This window comes from Squalius cephalus, assembly GCF_949319135.1.
Source record: "Squalius cephalus genome assembly, chromosome: 17".
NCBI lineage: Eukaryota > Metazoa > Chordata > Actinopteri > Cypriniformes > Leuciscidae > Squalius > Squalius cephalus.
Genome location: NC_137138.1, coordinates 5,612,956 through 5,630,545, shown reverse-complemented (window position 1 = coordinate 5,630,545; position 17,590 = coordinate 5,612,956). Strand labels below are relative to the sequence as shown.

The window sequence follows — 17,590 nt, the reverse complement described above, 5'->3', positions numbered from 1 at the left end:
ATTCCAGGTAAAGGGTGAACACAGCAGGTCATATTCTGGATGGAAATCAGTTAGTTTGGCAGATCATTATGTGCACGATTGCATGAATTGGACAGTGTTCAGAAGACTTCACAAAAGAGATACAAGCTTTGTCTGCGTTTAGTCAATTTCTCAATTCACTTAAAAGTTAACCCTTTATCATCTATGTGTATGAGCCAGTCATTAATTATGTTGACTAATGTTAGTTTTTCTAAGATTCACCCTTCAAGTGAATGGTATGACAGATTTATTTATTTTCAGTGCATTATAAGATATATTATTAACGAACTAATACTATGCAAACTCCATTTCTGAAATGCATTATTTTATTTGCATGTTTTCAGCTGGTATTTAAAGGAATAATAGTTCAAAATAATAATAATAATAATTCTGTCAAATACTTTAACCTGAACGACTTTCTTTATTCTGTGGTTGTATCTGGGAAAATAATTGCACTTAGTAACATAAGTGGACTCTTTGCAAACCAAATTTCTCACATTTTATTAATAACTTTAATATGCATAAACCTAAAAACAAAAAGCACTGAACATGTTATGTTTTAAAAGCACTAAAACTTATGTAACTTTTTCTCTGGCAGCTAATGTTGTTAATAATGTACATCTGGTTCTTGTTGCATTTAATAAAAAAAAAATGTTTAGAAAAATGTTTGGGGGGAGAAAAACAATGGTATGTGGGAAACGAAGATCACACATGTTTGTAATAACATGAGGGTGAGTAAATATAAAGATGTCTTATTTTTTGAGTAAACGAACGGTCCCTTTAAATCTTTGCATGTTTTGATTTAAAGCTATCTATTCACTATACTTTTGATGAAAGTTCATACAACTCTTTTCCATACAACCACCATTTAAAAGGGATCACAAAAGCAATGAATAAATAAATTATTAAAATTCCAGTAAATACAGTATACAGTAAATTAACCGTCATTATTCATTGATAATATTTCCATCTAGTACTTTTAATTTTTTTCTGAATAACGTCAACATTTTAGACCGAGGGAGAATTTAGAAATAGGGTCTACATTTAGAAATGAAGTCGTAATTTCTATGTAATTTTGCGGTGGTTTTTGTGTGTGCGTTTTACCTCTTCACCTGCAGGAGGCGCCAGCGTCACACAGACTGTCAACACACGGTTCTCCTTAAAGGGACAGTTCGCACAAAAATGAAAATTCTGTCATAATTTACTCACCAAACCTGTATGAGTTTCTTTCTTCTGCTGAACACAAAAGAAGATATTTTGAAGAATATGGGTAACCAAACAGTTGATGGACCCAAGTGACTTCCACAGTTTCCCTTGAATTTCTCAGCTCTCTAGTTTTTGTAGAGTCTGCTTGACCACTGAGTATATGGAGGAAGCGAAAGCTTGTAAAGATGTTAACCTAGCAGTTTAGGCGTTTGCGTCAATTAACAGAAACACCAGTTTAATCTCAAATCTAATGGAGAAAAAATAGACAGCTGCTCATATCAGACGAATACTAAATTCTAGAGATTTGATCGAGATAGACAGAATGTTTTCCACTTCATGGGATATCAGTTCTCCATTAACACATTGCAAGTTTGTGATGGCTGTGCAGCATTGACTTGCAGACCTTTTCAGTCAGTGTCAAGTGCATACAAACCTAAGAAAGTTTGTTTTGTTTGAACTGGCTGTCATTTGGACGGTCAGCTGACTTCACTGACAGAAAGAGAGAGAGAAGTGGATGAATGGGAGCTCTCATGTGGCGACTTTACTCACCTCTACCACTCACAGAAACAGAGAGCCTGTGTTCAGCGTTTGTGTGTGTGTGGAGAGGTGTGGCATTAAAGAATGTGTGTGTAGGTGGCTCATTCTCAGGCAACAATGCCACGTGTGGCCATGACTTCACATGCTTGAAGGATCTTAAAGGAATAGTTCACTAAAAAATGAAAATGATCCCATAATTTACTCACCCTCGAGCCATCCTAAGTGTATATGGCTTTCTTCTTTCAGCCGAACATAATCGTAGTTATATTAAATCATATCCTGGCTCTTCACAGCTTTGTAATGGCATTGAATAGTGCCAGAGTTTTTGAAGCTCCAAAAGCACATTTTGTAAGACAAATATAAAACTTTATTAACTATAATCACTGGCCTCCAGCAACAGCCATACGCAAATTTGACTTTTTTTCCCCTTGCAATTCCTAGTTTAGATGTAAAGTCCCTAGACCTTGACATTAATTTAGAATTGCAAGATATAAATTCTGTAATTGCAGAAAAAGCCAGAATTTGACCTTTTTTCATCAGAATTCCGAGATTGTGAACAAGTCAGAATTGTGAGGTAAAAAGTTTAAATTACCTTTTTTAATTTAAATTTTATTCTGCTGGGAAAACAAGCTTCCACAAATTTGAAATCATTTCATGTGTAATGTAATATAAATATAATATAAATTGTATAAATAAAACTATTTAGTTTTTCATCAAAATATCAGCCAATTTGCATGGAAACAATAACCATTACATTTAAATCTATTTTAAAACATGTTTTCACATTCTGTATTCTTTATTTACTTGCTGAGAAAATAAAACCACAATTACATTTTTCTGATGTCATATTTAAATGGATGCTCATTTTCTGACCACATGATTTAGAAAGCAGTTTCTCTTACCTCACATCAGTGTTTTATTAGGTTTACTTTTATACTAGCATTATCTTCTAACCCAATACATTCTGAATTATATATATATATATATATACACACACACACACACACACACACATAAATATATTATATACATACATATATAATCTGTGATTTATTATAGGACACAGTTAAACTATACTAACTAATATTATCTATACCAATTGAATTCAAAACTTTCTGTGAAATAATGTAGTGCTTTAGGGTTAGTAACTAATAATATAGGTCTTAGTAACAAACTATTTGTTGTAGTTTTTTTGCAACTGCTTAAAAAGTGACGAATAAAATGTTCAGACACCGACAGCACAATTTCCTGAGAATGACCCGTGTGTGTGTGTGTGTGTGTGTGTGTGAAACTTAAGAAACATATGAAAACACATTTGAATGTATATCAGAAATTTTTACTTGGTTTTGTTTAACGCCATAACTGTGTACATTAGGCAATCTTTCCAACAAAAAAAAAGTTCAAATAAAAATCATAAAATAAAATCATATGAACATGTACATGTACATATAAAAACAATTCATTAACGCATAGGATTTTTGTACTTGCAAACATGTGAACAATTTGCACAATTGTCTTTCTGTTCTGTTTCTTTTTGTTCTTTCTCTTATATTTTTTTGTAAAATTATAAAACTTACAAACGTAAAATGTACACTTTTTCTTTGAGATGACCTCCAGCATTCAGCTCAGAGAGTTAAGGCCATAATAGTGTGGGAACGTTGCTACAACAACAGTCATCATGACGTCATCATTCCCTTCGAGTCAACGTGCATCTCACCTGATCCAAACTTGAGTCAGTCCAAGATCATTTAGTTTGTCATCAGAGCGTTAGAGTTCGCCGCTTCTTATATCTTAGCGTAGTCTGTGGAGTGTAAGATTTTAGCAAGACATTTTCAAAGAGTTTCTGGCATCATATTCATCTTTAAAAGTCTTTAAAAGCATGTATACAGTTGTAATCAAAATTATTCAACCCCCATTGCAAATCAGGTTTATTGGCAGAATTGCAATGAGCAAATCAAACAAAAAGAAATAAATAGTACAACATAACAAATGTTTCAAGTGGTTTCCCCAAATTCAACTGAAAATGCAACTTTTAATAACTTCTGCTATTTCAATTACTTTTGCTCGATTTGCTTGAAGTCTGTCGATTTTGCCAACAAACCTGATTAGCAATGGAGATTGAATTTTTTTAATTACAACTGTATGTAATAGATTTTGTATATGACCTTTTTGGCATTTATTTCTGTGGGTATTAGCTTGCAGAGGTTTAAAATGTACAATTACATATTTGATAACTCAGCTGGCACATTCATAAACAGTCGACCCTTCCCTGATTGGATGCAGCCGCTAAGTAAATAATGCACAAACCACATATTGCTTGTTATATCTATGCATTCCCATAAAGCCACTGCTTTAACAGGCACTCGCACCCACATGTTCACCATGTTGCTGTTGCTGTCACCTCTATGCATGCCCCTCCGTGCCTGTAGGGGGCAGCACATGAATGACTTGACCTTGCAAAATGTGTGTTTGTGTATGAGTGGATCAGTGTATATGTGTTTCTAAGGACAGATGGCACCCTGTCCACAACTTCCCTTCATACGGACGAGAAACAAATGCTTTTTCGCCCAAATAAAATGAATTAAAAATCATTAAAAGAATGAAAGGAAAGCAGAATGACCACATTAAGAGTTTCTTCTCTTTCATCCGTCTCACTCAGGCTTGTTCTTTATCGGCTCTCCACAGCTGCTCCTTGACCTCCGGTGGTAAAGTGTTGAAGAGATCTTCCTCCACGATCAGGCCGGAGCGCTTGAGAAGTCGACATTCGGAGAGCTCCACCGGTAATCCCTCCAGCCGGTTCCCGCGGAGCTCCAGCTGCGTCAGGCCCGTTAACTCTCCGAAGCGCGACGGCAACACCGTAAGGCAGTTATTTCCCAGATTCAGCGTCCGCAGCTTCTTACACTGGAACAACTCGGGCGGCAACGTCTCGATCTGAATCGGGGGGAAGAAAAGACACGATTAAAGACGCGATTCTCTTTGACGAGTGTGTAAATTGGAATCTGATGACCGCAAATAAGACGTAAACATTTCGGTAACACTTTACAAAAGGTGTATTTGTTAGTTAACATGAACAATACTTCTACAAAATGTAATAATCTTAGTTAAAGAGATAGTTCACCCTAAAATGAAATTTAAGTCATAATTTACCCACCCTGGTGTTGTTGTAATGCCGTATGCCTTTCTTTGTTTTTTTGGACCACAAAAGGAGAAATAAAACTAAAAAACGTCCAGATAATGGCAGTGAATAGTGACCAGTATCGAGCTTAAAAAAATATATGCAAAAGTATAACAGAATGATCTCACGTGACATGCCGTTTCTGAGGGGATATTAGAGGGTTTGGTGAAAAACTAACTGCAATTTAATGTATTATTTATTATTATTTAATCCCATTTGTACATGGGATGCATTTCATGTCTTGTTTTTGTTAATCTTGATTTCTCACAACTTGTGTGTTTTTTCTGGGCGAGTCGAAGTGAACGGCAGCGCTGATAGTCTCATGAACGCGCAGAAGACCAACGGCTGAGGTCAGGAATTTCGTTAAATAATACATTAAATTTAAGTTTGTTTTTCACCAAACTCTCTCTTTACTATATGAAGAGTTCAGATGCAAAAGCCTCTAAGTGCCATCTGAAATTTTCTTCTAGAATGATCATTTTTATCAAGCTTGTATATTTAAGTTCAGTAATTTCACTTAAATGACAATTAATAGGTAATTTTCATTGCCATTTAAGTGAAATTATTGAACTTAAATATACGAGCTTGATAAAAATGATCATTCTAGAAGAAAATTTCAGATGGCACTTAGAGGCTTTTGCATCTGAACTCTTCATATATACTGTATATATACTGTATGTGTGTATAGTATATATGTTGCTGAAATGTGAGGGGTGTACTCACTTTCGTGAGATACTGTATACCCCCAGAACACTTTGAATATATGACATGTGACAGATGAGATCATTCTGTGATACTTTTGCATCTTTTTTAAAGCTTGATGCTGGTCGCTATTCATCTGGAAGAGCACGAGCGCTTTTCTCCTTTTGTGGTCCAAAAAATAAATAACAGGATACGGCATTAGAACAGCAGGGCGAGTAAAGGATGACTTCATTTTCATTTTAGGGTGAACTATCCCTTTAATATTAATGTCTATGTTTACTTAAACTAATTTTAAAATACATTTTCATTAACTGACAATAACAAAGATGAATAAATGTAAAAAATATATTGCTTATTGTTAGTTCATGTTAGTTAATTAACTAATGTTAACAGATGAAACATTGTAAAGTGTTACCAACACTTAATTGTAAATTATATTTATTTAAAATAGCAGAAAATATAAAGTGTTTTTTAAGAACATGATTATTTACACCCATTACATTTTTCTATTTGCACTGAAAAATATGTAGTTTACCTGAAAAATTGCGCTTGGGTTTTAAAACGTGATTTTAAATAAATAAAAAACAGGTTTGCTGCATTTGTTTGTAGCAGTGCTATTTTAGTAGGCCTATCATTTAAATCAATTAATTGTGAACCGTTATTAATTACACACATTTATTTTTATTTATTCCAGCCTTTTCAATAGCTAACAAACCATAAGCCATTTAGTTATTTTTGTCAAAGGACTAAATATGATTTCATCTATTTTATGTCTCATTTACCATTATTCAGTCGGTGTGTTTTGTTCCGTTCATAACGGATGCTGTAGTAGGTCACAGTAGTGTTATCTGGTGTCTTGGTTAGGGTTCATTTCGCTATAATGACCAGCTGATTGGATTTGATACGAGAAACCCAAAACCAGCACAGCTATGCAGGGAATCATTTGTTCAACAAAACAGTCAGTTATCCAGTTTAACGGCTACAATAATTGACTGCAGAATGCCACGACTGACCAATCAGAATCAAGGATTCCAGAACGCTGTGTAATATAATCTATCTGTAATAAACAACATGCCCCATTTAAAGCCACTCGCTCGGCAGGGCGGAGACCCTGAAAACATGTTATACACAGGAAAACCAATTATCTCCAGAGTAAGCTGCTAATTTTGGGCGCGCACACACACACACACACACACACACACACACACACACACACACTAAAAAAAGCAAACATATGCATCTAGTTATGCTCCACCTTGATTCTCAGCAAATAACACAAATTACACAACTCATTTAGATAATAATGAGCAAATGAAGGAACCGGGAAGTGTGTGTGTTTTATTGAGATACTATTGTAGTTTTTATTAATATTTTGAATTTTTTTTTTAGATTTTCCATTAGGTCATAGACCAAATGGTCTTGTCTATAGTTTTATAAATTTTTATTTCAGTTTTAATTAGTATGTGTATATATATATATAGCCTATTATATATATATATATATATATATATATATATATATATATATATATATATATATATATATATATATATATATACACACACTCACCTAAAGGATTATTAGGAACACCATACTAATACTGTGTTTGACCCCCTTTCGCCTTCAGAACTGCCTTAATTCTATGTGGCATTGATTCAACAAGGTGCTGAAAGCATTCTTTAGAAATGTTGGCCCATATTGATAGGATAGCATCTTGCAGTTGATGGAGATTTGTGGGATGCACATCCAGGGCACGAAGCTCCCGTTCCACCACATCCCAAAGATGCTCTATTGGGTTGAGATCTGGTGACTGTGGGGGCCATTTTAGTACAGTGAACTCATTGTCATGTTCAAGAAACCAATTTGAAATGATTCAAGCTTTGTGACATGGTGCATTATCCTGCTGGAAGTAGCCATCAGAGGATGGGTACATGGTGGTCATAAAGGGATGGACATGGTCAGAAACAATGCTCAGGTAGGCCGTGGCATTTAAACGATGCCCAATTGGCACTAAGGGGCCTAAAGTGTGCCAAGAAAACATCCCCCACACCATTACACCACCACCACCAGCCTGCACAGTGGTAACAAGGCATGATGGATCCATGTTCTCCTTCTGTTTACGCCAAATTCTGACTCTACCATCTGAATGTCTCAACAGAAATCGAGACTCATCAGACCAGGCAACATTTTTCCAGTCATCAACTGTCTTTGTAGTGGAGATGAGTGGTACCCGGTGGGGTCTTCTGCTGTTGTAGCCCATCCGCCTCAAGGTTGTGCGTGTTGTGGCTTCACAAATGCTTTGCTGCATACCTCGGTTGTAACGAGTAGTTATTTCAGTCAAAGTTGCTCTTCTATCAGCTTGAATCAGTCGGCCCATTCTCCTCTGACCTCTAGCATCAACAAGGCATTTTCGCCCACAGGACTGCCGCATACTGGATGTTTTTCCCTTTTCACACCATTCTTTGTAAACCCTAGAAATGGTTGTGCGTGAAAATCCCAGTAACTGAGCAGATTGTGAAATACTCAGACCGGCCCGTCTGGCACCAACAACCATGCCACGCTCAAAATTGCTTAAATCACCTTTCTTTATACAATACAATACAATACAATTTTATTTGTATAGCACATTTAAAAACAACTGGCGTTGACCAAAGTGCTTAACAAGGCCAATAAGGGTAGACAATACAAGCACAGAAACCAGCAAAAGATACACATCAAAGAGAAAAAATCAGACACATCAGGGAATATTAAAAGCTAGCGAAAAGAAATGCGTTTTCAAAGAAGTTTTAAAAAGTGTTAGAGTTTGGGCAGATCTGATATTTTCTTTCCCATTCTGACATTCAGTTTGGAGTTCAGGAGATTGTCTTGACCAGGACCACACCCCTAAATGCATTGAAGCAACTGCCATGTGATTGGTTGATTAGATAATTGCATTAATGAGAAGTTGAACAGGTGTTCCTAATAATCCTTTAGGTGAGTGTGTATATGTATATATATATATATATATATATATATATATATATATATATATATATATATATATATATATATATATATATATATATATATATATATAAATTATATTTATATTATTTACATTTTTTTGTTAATGTTTATTTTATTTTAAGTAACAAGATTGTTTTTTATGGTTTTAGTGTACTATAATAACCCTGGTGTTCACACTTCTCGACAGGGGGTCCCATAAACCCGCTATTTTCAGAAACATGCCACACACACTCTCTCAAGTACGCCCATTACTAAAAACAACCACAAGTGCATGTCAAACTCAAAACACATGAGAGAGAGACAGGTTTTGTGTTGCTGCATAATAATGTTGCTGGACTTTATGTCTGTACATTCCCCGTTTACCTCCTTTGAATTATCTGACTCGCATCCAAAGAATCCAGATTCAATAAAACAATGGCGCCGTCTAATGCCGCTTACACCCAGCCTAGAGAAAGCTCAGCGGGGCGTTTGATGGATAAGTATGCGCAACATGCACTTCGAGGGTGTTGCCTCTCGGATATATTCTCACTGGCACTGCGTGTGGATTCCCGTCATGAAACGCCACCGACACGCTTGCTTTATTTTACAAATCTCAAAGATATTTGCTATGATTGCCATAATTTTCATTTAATTAACGTTAACTGTCCTGAAATTACTGTTTCCTATTGTAATGATTTGAGAAAGGATGCGTTACCTACAACAATGACTAAACAGCTATTTTGCTAATGGACAATAAGTCTGCGCTGCCTAGGTGACATCAGCCAAAAAGTGAAGTCAGGTGTGAGCAAGCTAGTGAAAGATATAAAATCATCTTCTTTAAAATGACTTGGACTGAGGAATCCTTCACAATAAGACCAGGAAAATGTACTATTCATGTATATTATATAATATGATCAAAGCTGAATTTTCAGCATCATTACTCCAGTCTTCAGTGTCACATGGTCCTTCAGAAATCATTCTAATATGCTACATATTTTTCCAAATGAACAAAGACATTTTCTTTACTGTTTTCCACCCCCTATTTCCACAAGGACCATTTGGAGTCCCTAAAGGCCGATAGTGTAGGCCAAGATGTGTGTACCCCTGGGGGTCGATGAATTGTCACACCTTTAGTTCAAAGGGGGAAGTTGTAATTATCTGATTGGTCAATTTGAATGTCTCACATTTGGGTTTGTCACATGGTCAGGGAAAGGATCAAAGAAGATTGTAACTGTTGCTCTGTCTCTTTGATGCTCTGGCTTTTTTGATTCTCGGGCCCTTCTTGGCTTTGGGTCTTTCTCTCCCCTCTTTTCTAAACCTTCTTCTCTCTCTCTCTCTCTCTCAGGTAACATTTTACATATATGCTGGGTACAATTAATGGTATAACATGTTATTACATCTATTTTGTAACTATTTTAAGTGTAACCATAACCATATATTGTCATAAACCTTTTTCAATTACAAATAATGTGCTAACTAGTTTTGATTTGCTATTGACTTTGAAGTGCTACCAATTGCAATACAATATTTTCACTCTATATAGCAACGCTCTCCCACATATTAAGCTTTTGTAACTGCGCTTATTTCCGCCGTTGGTATAAGTAGCAGTGGGTGGTAATAGACAAGAAATGTGCAGTTTTCTACCATCTTGCTGACAACGTTTCTTTAGTCATTCGGCAGTCTTGCAGCCTGAACCCCTGCCTGAAATCCACCCTTACACTTTTAATCAGTTTCTTGAATCCTTGCTGAATAAAACAAATCATATGTTTTTTTTTTTAAACAAATAAAATTGGTTATCCACCTTTTTCCTGACAAACCTACTTTTGAATTATTGGAGGCAATTCCAGTTTGGGGAACTTCCATTCAAAAAGACTGAAATGAATCATTTCAAATTATAAGGTTGCGCTAATCCTTATCCTTCAGTTTGACTGAATGAGCTCTTAAGTTTCCTTAGGCGTCAGAAGAATGTAGTGCTTGGAATTGTAATGTGACATGACATATTAAGCATATCTGTAATATATGGCAAGAGCTCTTTTCTATGGAAGCTTGTTTCCGCCAGAGAACAAAAAATAAAAAAGGTAATTGCGACTTTTTTTCTCACATTACTCGCAATTGCAACTTTATATTATGCAAGTGGGAGATACAAAGTCAGAATTGCATGTTATAGAGTCAGAATCGTGAGATATAAACACAATTCTGAGGAAAAAAGTCAGTCTTTTTTTCTGTAGAATTGGACTATAACTCGCAATTGTGAATTTATATCACAATTCTGAGAAAAGATGTCAGAATTGCGAGATGTAAACTCACAATTGTGAGATAAAAAGTTGCAATTATCTTTTAAAATGTTTTATTCTGTAGCGGAAAAATGCTTCCATACTTTTCAGTCGCTGCTTTCTTTTCCTACTGATTATTTTCTTTTTCTTTTTGTATTCGACTGTAACGATATGAAAAAGGACAACATATTGTGGTCTGCTCTCCCGCCTTAATTCACAATATATCCCTAGAATGATTCACTGGAATGCACTGAGAATCTTGTTTTTCTCCCCAAATCCTCACGTCTCTTTCCAGGGTTTGTTTTCACACGGATGCTTTTAAAATTGCTTCCCCTTTTCACCTCTAATCCCTAGGGATGCACCGATATGAACATTTTGGCCAATACCGATATATTGACAGCTAAATCCAAATTTTTATGTAATTTTTTATTACAAAAACTAAATTTCCACCAAAAGCCATGTCCCAAGCAGACAATTATAATGATGTTCTCATAATTTTATGCAGCCTATGACAGACTTGTTGCACTAAACTGTATTTTCCTTTTTTGAAGTGATTCCAATCATATTTCAAGCAATTCAAAACCATCACAGCGAACAAGTGCGCATCTAAAGTGTCTCAGCTGAAGGAAATAATCCATTATTTATCGGCTCTAATATATGTCGGCCAAATTTTCTTATCAGGCTAATAACGATAACATCAAAAATGAACATATCAGCCGATACGATATATCGTGCATCCCTACAAAAACTGTTTACTGGAATGTTTCTAAAGCAATATTTATATTTATGGTCTGTCAAAATGACGGGAATCACAAATGTTCCAATTAATGAACATTTTTGATTAAGGCAACATATGTTACATAACACAGACATGTGATAATTAACACATCCTTAATATTGCTGCGGAAATAATCACGCTTTTGGGGCTATTCATGGTCTGTTGTAGTGACTTGTTAATGCTTTCACACTTTTAAATTTCCCTTTTAATGTTCGATGGTTGAAGGGTGGGTAGAATAATATCATCTCATTGTACACAGTTTTTGAAAATACTTATTATTGTGTTCATAGAGCCAACCTTTAGCTGATTGTTTACAGTTTAACGGAAGTAACTCCCATATTTTGCGTTACGGGGAGTGTGAGAAAGGTGGATACAAGACGGTGTTATCCGAGTTTGGGTCCATGTTTCTCAGCAGTGTTACAGATTCAAACTCAGATAACACCATCTCTCAGGAACATGAGGTGACGTGCACATGCAAGTCTGCACATTTACTCACTCTGTTCGCCGTCACCGCAAAGTACTGCATGTTCTGTAGGAATCCGATGTCTGGAGGGATGCTGGTCAGGTTGTTGTGGCTGAGGTCCAGGTATCGCAGCTTCCTGCAGAAGAACAGCTGAGCGGGAATCTTCTCGATCTTGTTCCGGTTCAGGTAGAGTCGCTCCAGGTTGGTGAGGGTGCCGATCTGGATGGGGATGTAGGCGATTTGGTTGTACCAGAGTTTGAGGCACACCAGTCTGTGGAGATGCTGGAAGCTGATGATCTCCTCGATGGTCTTCAAGTTGTTGTCCTTCAGATCAATCTCCTACAGACAGAAGTTATGATGTGCACATCAGAGTAAGTGAGCCCAAGGGGAAATTCCTGTGGTAAGCAGCCAAACTTTAGGAAATGTACAACATTTATATAATGCAGCAGGTTTAAAGAGGCCATATTATGCCCTCATGATTTCGTTTTTTGGGCTCTACTAGAATATGATTTCATACTTGAATGTTCAAAAAACACCTTATTTTTCCTCATATGTGACCCTGGATCACAAAACCAGTCACATGTCGCACGGGTATATTTGTAGCAATAGCCAACAATACATTGTATGGGTCAAAATTATAGATTTTTCTTTTATGCCAAAAATCATTAGGATATTAAGTAAAGATCATGTTCCATGAGGATATTTTGTAAATTTCCTTTGTAAAAATTAAATAAATTTTTAACCTGGCTTTATCCAATACTCAGATTTCGTTTTTTTTTTTTTATATATGCAAATTAGCGCATATTTAATTAGATAATCCCTGATTTGCATATTTAAACATTAAATTACAGAAAACTTGTAATACATGTTAATGTAGGTAATCAACTGGGAAAGTTTCATGGTGATATCTGCTAGTTAAAAATGTTACCCTATTCACCTGTAGTGTCTCTCCTTAAGATACTCAAGTCATCTGATTTTACTTGCATACATTAGTCCCGTAGTATCTAATTATATGCACAGGTTTTGTGAAACTACATTAGGAGGACTAAGTTTACCTGTAGATTGTGCAGGCTGAATATGGAGTGCGGGATCCTCTCCAGATCACAGCGCACCAGCTCCATCTCCGTCAGGTTCACCATCTTCTTCAGACTGTTCAGAACCATCAGTTTGGTCCCTTCGTTATTGATGGAGAGCTTCTGCAAGTGAACGCCAACGTCTGTCACCACCTGCCAGGGGGAAAGACGCAATTGAATCATCATTTTGTCCTAAACGAAACTGCAAAATGCAATCCGTGTGAATATATCCAGTTGTTAGATTAAAAACAAAACCAGACCTAAAGAACAGTATGAGAGTTGTTAGAATTTCACTACTGGTCTTATAACTTCACTTTATACATTAAATTACATATAAACATTTTTTGTTCAGAATATTTACAAAAAGTACCTACAATAATAGCATAACACAATAGTTGCTAATTGAATATTAGAAAGCATGATCTCTGAAGGAAAGTCGTGAGTGGAACTATGTTATATATAGTTTATATATTAATAATATATAATCATTTTTATAACTATTAATTTATATAAACATTTTTATTATATAAATAATAAAAAAAGTATATAATATCATTTTATTATATTTTATTAATTTTAATGATAGAATTTTATCATTTTACTTATATAAATATTTTAAGATACACACACAATTTATTTTGTATTATCATTTTTGTATTATCTGTATTTTGTATTATCATGTAAAATAATATCTGTATAAACTAAAATATTATATATATATATATACACACACACACACACAAACAAACAAACAAATAAACAAATAAATAAATAAAAAAATTTTTTTACTATTAAAATTATATATAATGTGAACTAATTAAAATATTTATATAAAATGTTCTTTTTATTTTTTGGTAAAGATTTCGATTAAAAAAATCTATTTTTGTCTTTATATTAATGAGCACTGATAAAGTCCAAGAACATGTATTAAGAAAGTAAACAGGCTCCATTGTAATCTTTCATCAGCATGGTATTACCGTCATCAGATCCCACACACACTATGCTGTGGTTTCTGTCATATGCTTCCACACAGTAAGAATGACATTTATGAATGTGTTGATGAATTTCTGTAATGAACATCATCGTACCTGAGGCAGTTTAGTGAGGTTGCTCTTCAGCCGCAGGACCTTGAGCCTCTTGAGCTCCCGTAGGCCATCGATGACGATGAATCGGTTGTTCTCCGCGCTGAGGTTTCCAGTGAGATGGAGCTCGCTGAGGTTCTTGAGGCTGTAGATCCACAGCGGGATCTCCTTAATGTCTGTGAACTTTATGTGTAGTGATTTGAGGTTCTCACGGAGGAAGGCCAGAGCAGGAGCCTCGATTTTGGCCGGTGTGTGGTAAAGCCACATCTCCCTCAGGTTACACAGCTGTGCGATAATGGGCGGGATCGTAACGTCAGGGATCAGCTCCAATTTCAGCACCTGGATGGATGAAAAAGATAATGAGTGCATTTTAATACATTCTCCCATACCAAAATAATATGCAAAGGCAACTTTATATGTGACCCTGGATCACAAAACCAGTCATAAGTCGCACGGGTTTATTTGTGGCACTAGCCAACAATACATTATATGGGTCAAAATTATAGATTTTTCTTTTATGCCAAAAATCATTAGGATATTAAGTAAAGATCATGTTCCATGAAGATATTTTGTAAATTTCCTACAGTAAATATAGAAAACATTTATTTTTGTGAGTGAATGCAGCGAATCGCGAACACAAATGGAGAACTTTAAAGGAGATTTTCTCAATGTTTCGATTTTTTTGCATCTTCTGATTGCAGATTTTCAAATAATTGTATCTCAGCCAAATATTGTCCAATTATTCAGCTTTCAGATGATGTATACATCTCAATTTAAAAAAATTGACCCATGTGACCAGGTTTTGTGGTCCAGGGTCACATATGAACTCTAAACTCAAATAAAAGTTGATTAGGCATCCTAAAAAAGGTGATTGGCCAATGGTGTACGATTGGGGCGGGACAATCTTTTTTAACCAATAGAATAGAGGACATTATTTTTAAAAACAAGTCCCGCCCCCAAATTTTTTCTCATTCCAGAAACGGTTTCACTCGGATAAACGTCACAACAGGGAAGAAAAGACTGTCGAAAGCAAAGTCCGCTTCATGCCAACTTTAAACAATACCTTAAACAATACAAATAGTATTAATTTATAATTATTTATACAAATTATTATTACCACTATTACTAAATATAAATATTAGACAAGAAATACTATTGTAATATTTTACTGTGAAATAAAAAAAATAGATCAGAAATGTTATTTTACAGTAAATCTGTTAAATAATACTAATATTTATGACTATTTTAATATTTATGATCTTTTTGATTTTCATTCATGTCATTCATTATCAAATGTTAAACCATCAAGCATTTATCTATTTAAAGCTTCTCTTTTGCCTGTTTATAAACACTTCTCATTGCAAGTATGGGAAGATGGTCGCATGGTGCATGTTGCGTTTTCAAATGCACGTTTTTAGCGTCCCAATCTCAGATGGAGTTCATGTGAAGCAACGTTTACTGTGAACCAAGACGCTCTGAGACACTGAAAACAAATCAAAGTGTAAATCACAGCGCATATATTTTTACAATTAAAGCAACACCAAAGCACTTTTCCTCTTCGGTCCCCCTACAGGTTGGAAGCGGAATTGTCCATTACCGCTGTCGTAAATAAGTTAGCCTACTGTCGCACACACGCTCACTGTTTATCAGCACCAGCTTTGGAATGAACGATATCCACAGACAAGGTAGAGTATGTTGCATGATTTTATGAAAGTATGATGTATTGCGACATCAGAAACGAAGAAAAACAAAATAATGACATTGCTTGCAATTTTTTTGCTATTGTAACGCTTGCCGTAAAGCAAGTCAAATTTGTAGTTTCTTATGTGCCCAGATAGCACACGTACGTCTGCAAGATGTCTGTTAAAGATCACTTCATCTGGAAAGCATCTGCTGTTTACTAACATCTGATAGACATCTTTAAGATGTCAATTTAACATACATTCTAAATCATTACATCTTAAAGACATCTTCTAAACGTCTATTTGACATCTGACAGGAAACGTCCTATAGACGTATCGCAGAAGAGCAAACACTCTAAAAAATACGTCTTCCAGATGTAAACACGCACATCAAATAGACGTCTCCGTGATGTACGTGTGCTTCGAACTAGAGATCCGCTACCCGATCTGACAAACTTGCATAGTGCGGTTATAGCCGATAGAGGGCCGCAAAGTGAATGCGGAAGTGCCGTTCACCCTGTTACGAGTTGATGAACCACTGAAACGATTTTGGAAACATTATTTTAAGGTACAAAATAATCTTTGGTGTTGCTTTAAATCTCAGCCGTTGCTATTTGATAATCGGTTTTATTTTGATTAATGGTGCATAAGGCATTAGGGAACAGGCTACTTTCAGCAAGTCTCCTTCATGACCTGCTAACGTATGACTTGAATATGCAACTGGTAGGTCATTTATACATACAAACATTCAAGCCTGCAAACCTACACACCTCCAGCTCTACCAGGTCGAACACTGTGTCCGGGATCCCGCTCAGCATGAAGAGGTGCAGCTCTAGTTTCTCCTGCGAGTTCTTGGTTATCCTCTGTCGGAGTTTCTCCAGAGTCCATTCGTTATTCAGGTTGAGCTGTCGCAGTTTGTTTTCGCTGACCTCCGACAGGAACACGGCGAACCGCTTCGAGTACAGCGGGTCGTACTGGTCGATCATGTGCAGCATGAAGGCGAAGTCGTTCTTCACGTCCGGAATGTCGCTGTAGCTGCTCTCCTCGCGGATGGACTCGAAGGAGTAACGTTTTAGCGAGCGGCTGATTATCCAGTACAGCGTGTACATGCAGATGAGGCCGTAAACCACCACCAGACTGATGTAGAAACAGGCTAGGATCTTAAACAGTGTGGCCAGAGGATGAGCGCAGTGGTATGTGCGATAACCCGTCAGACGCTCGATGTCCACGGTACAGGGCACGCTGAACGTGATGAAGTGAACGTAGTACATGGTGTAGCAGAAGATAATGATGAACTGGATGACTTTGATGATTATCTGGCGTATGTAAAGGCGGTGAACTATGTCGCCCTCCTCCACGTGGATGCGGAACTTCTTCACCTGCAAAAAGAGAAGGATGAGATGATATACTGATGATATATTGATATACGAGATAATGTTTGGGCTCTGTTTCAAAACCTAGTGAACTACCATGCTGTCTACTGCCTACACAGACAGCTTCATAGAAGGCATTCTAGCCGAAATAGATCCACATAAACGGATTTACTAGTTAACAATGTGTCACAAAAATAAAATAAAAATACCAGTTAATAATTACTGGGTAAAATATAATAAATA

The 17,590-nt window shown here is 36.0% G+C and overlaps 1 protein-coding gene across 2 annotated transcripts in view; it reads right to left on the bottom strand.

Annotated features, from left to right (window-relative positions):
- Positions 1-3,074: 3,074 nt before the first annotated feature.
- Positions 3,075-17,590, bottom strand: part of lrrc8aa (leucine rich repeat containing 8 VRAC subunit Aa) — a 28,861-nt gene continuing 14,345 nt past the window's right edge. For both annotated transcript variants that reach the window (XM_079847696.1, XM_079847695.1), the window contains 5 exons: positions 16,745-17,353; positions 14,299-14,631; positions 13,193-13,363; positions 12,171-12,476; positions 3,075-4,692 (listed from right to left, as the gene is read on the bottom strand). In XM_079847696.1, the coding sequence (XP_079703822.1) occupies positions 4,417-4,692; positions 12,171-12,476; positions 13,193-13,363; positions 14,299-14,631; positions 16,745-17,353 (1,695 nt within the window). In that variant the 3' untranslated portion in view covers positions 3,075-4,416. The remainder of the gene's footprint in view (positions 4,693-12,170; positions 12,477-13,192; positions 13,364-14,298; positions 14,632-16,744; positions 17,354-17,590) is intronic.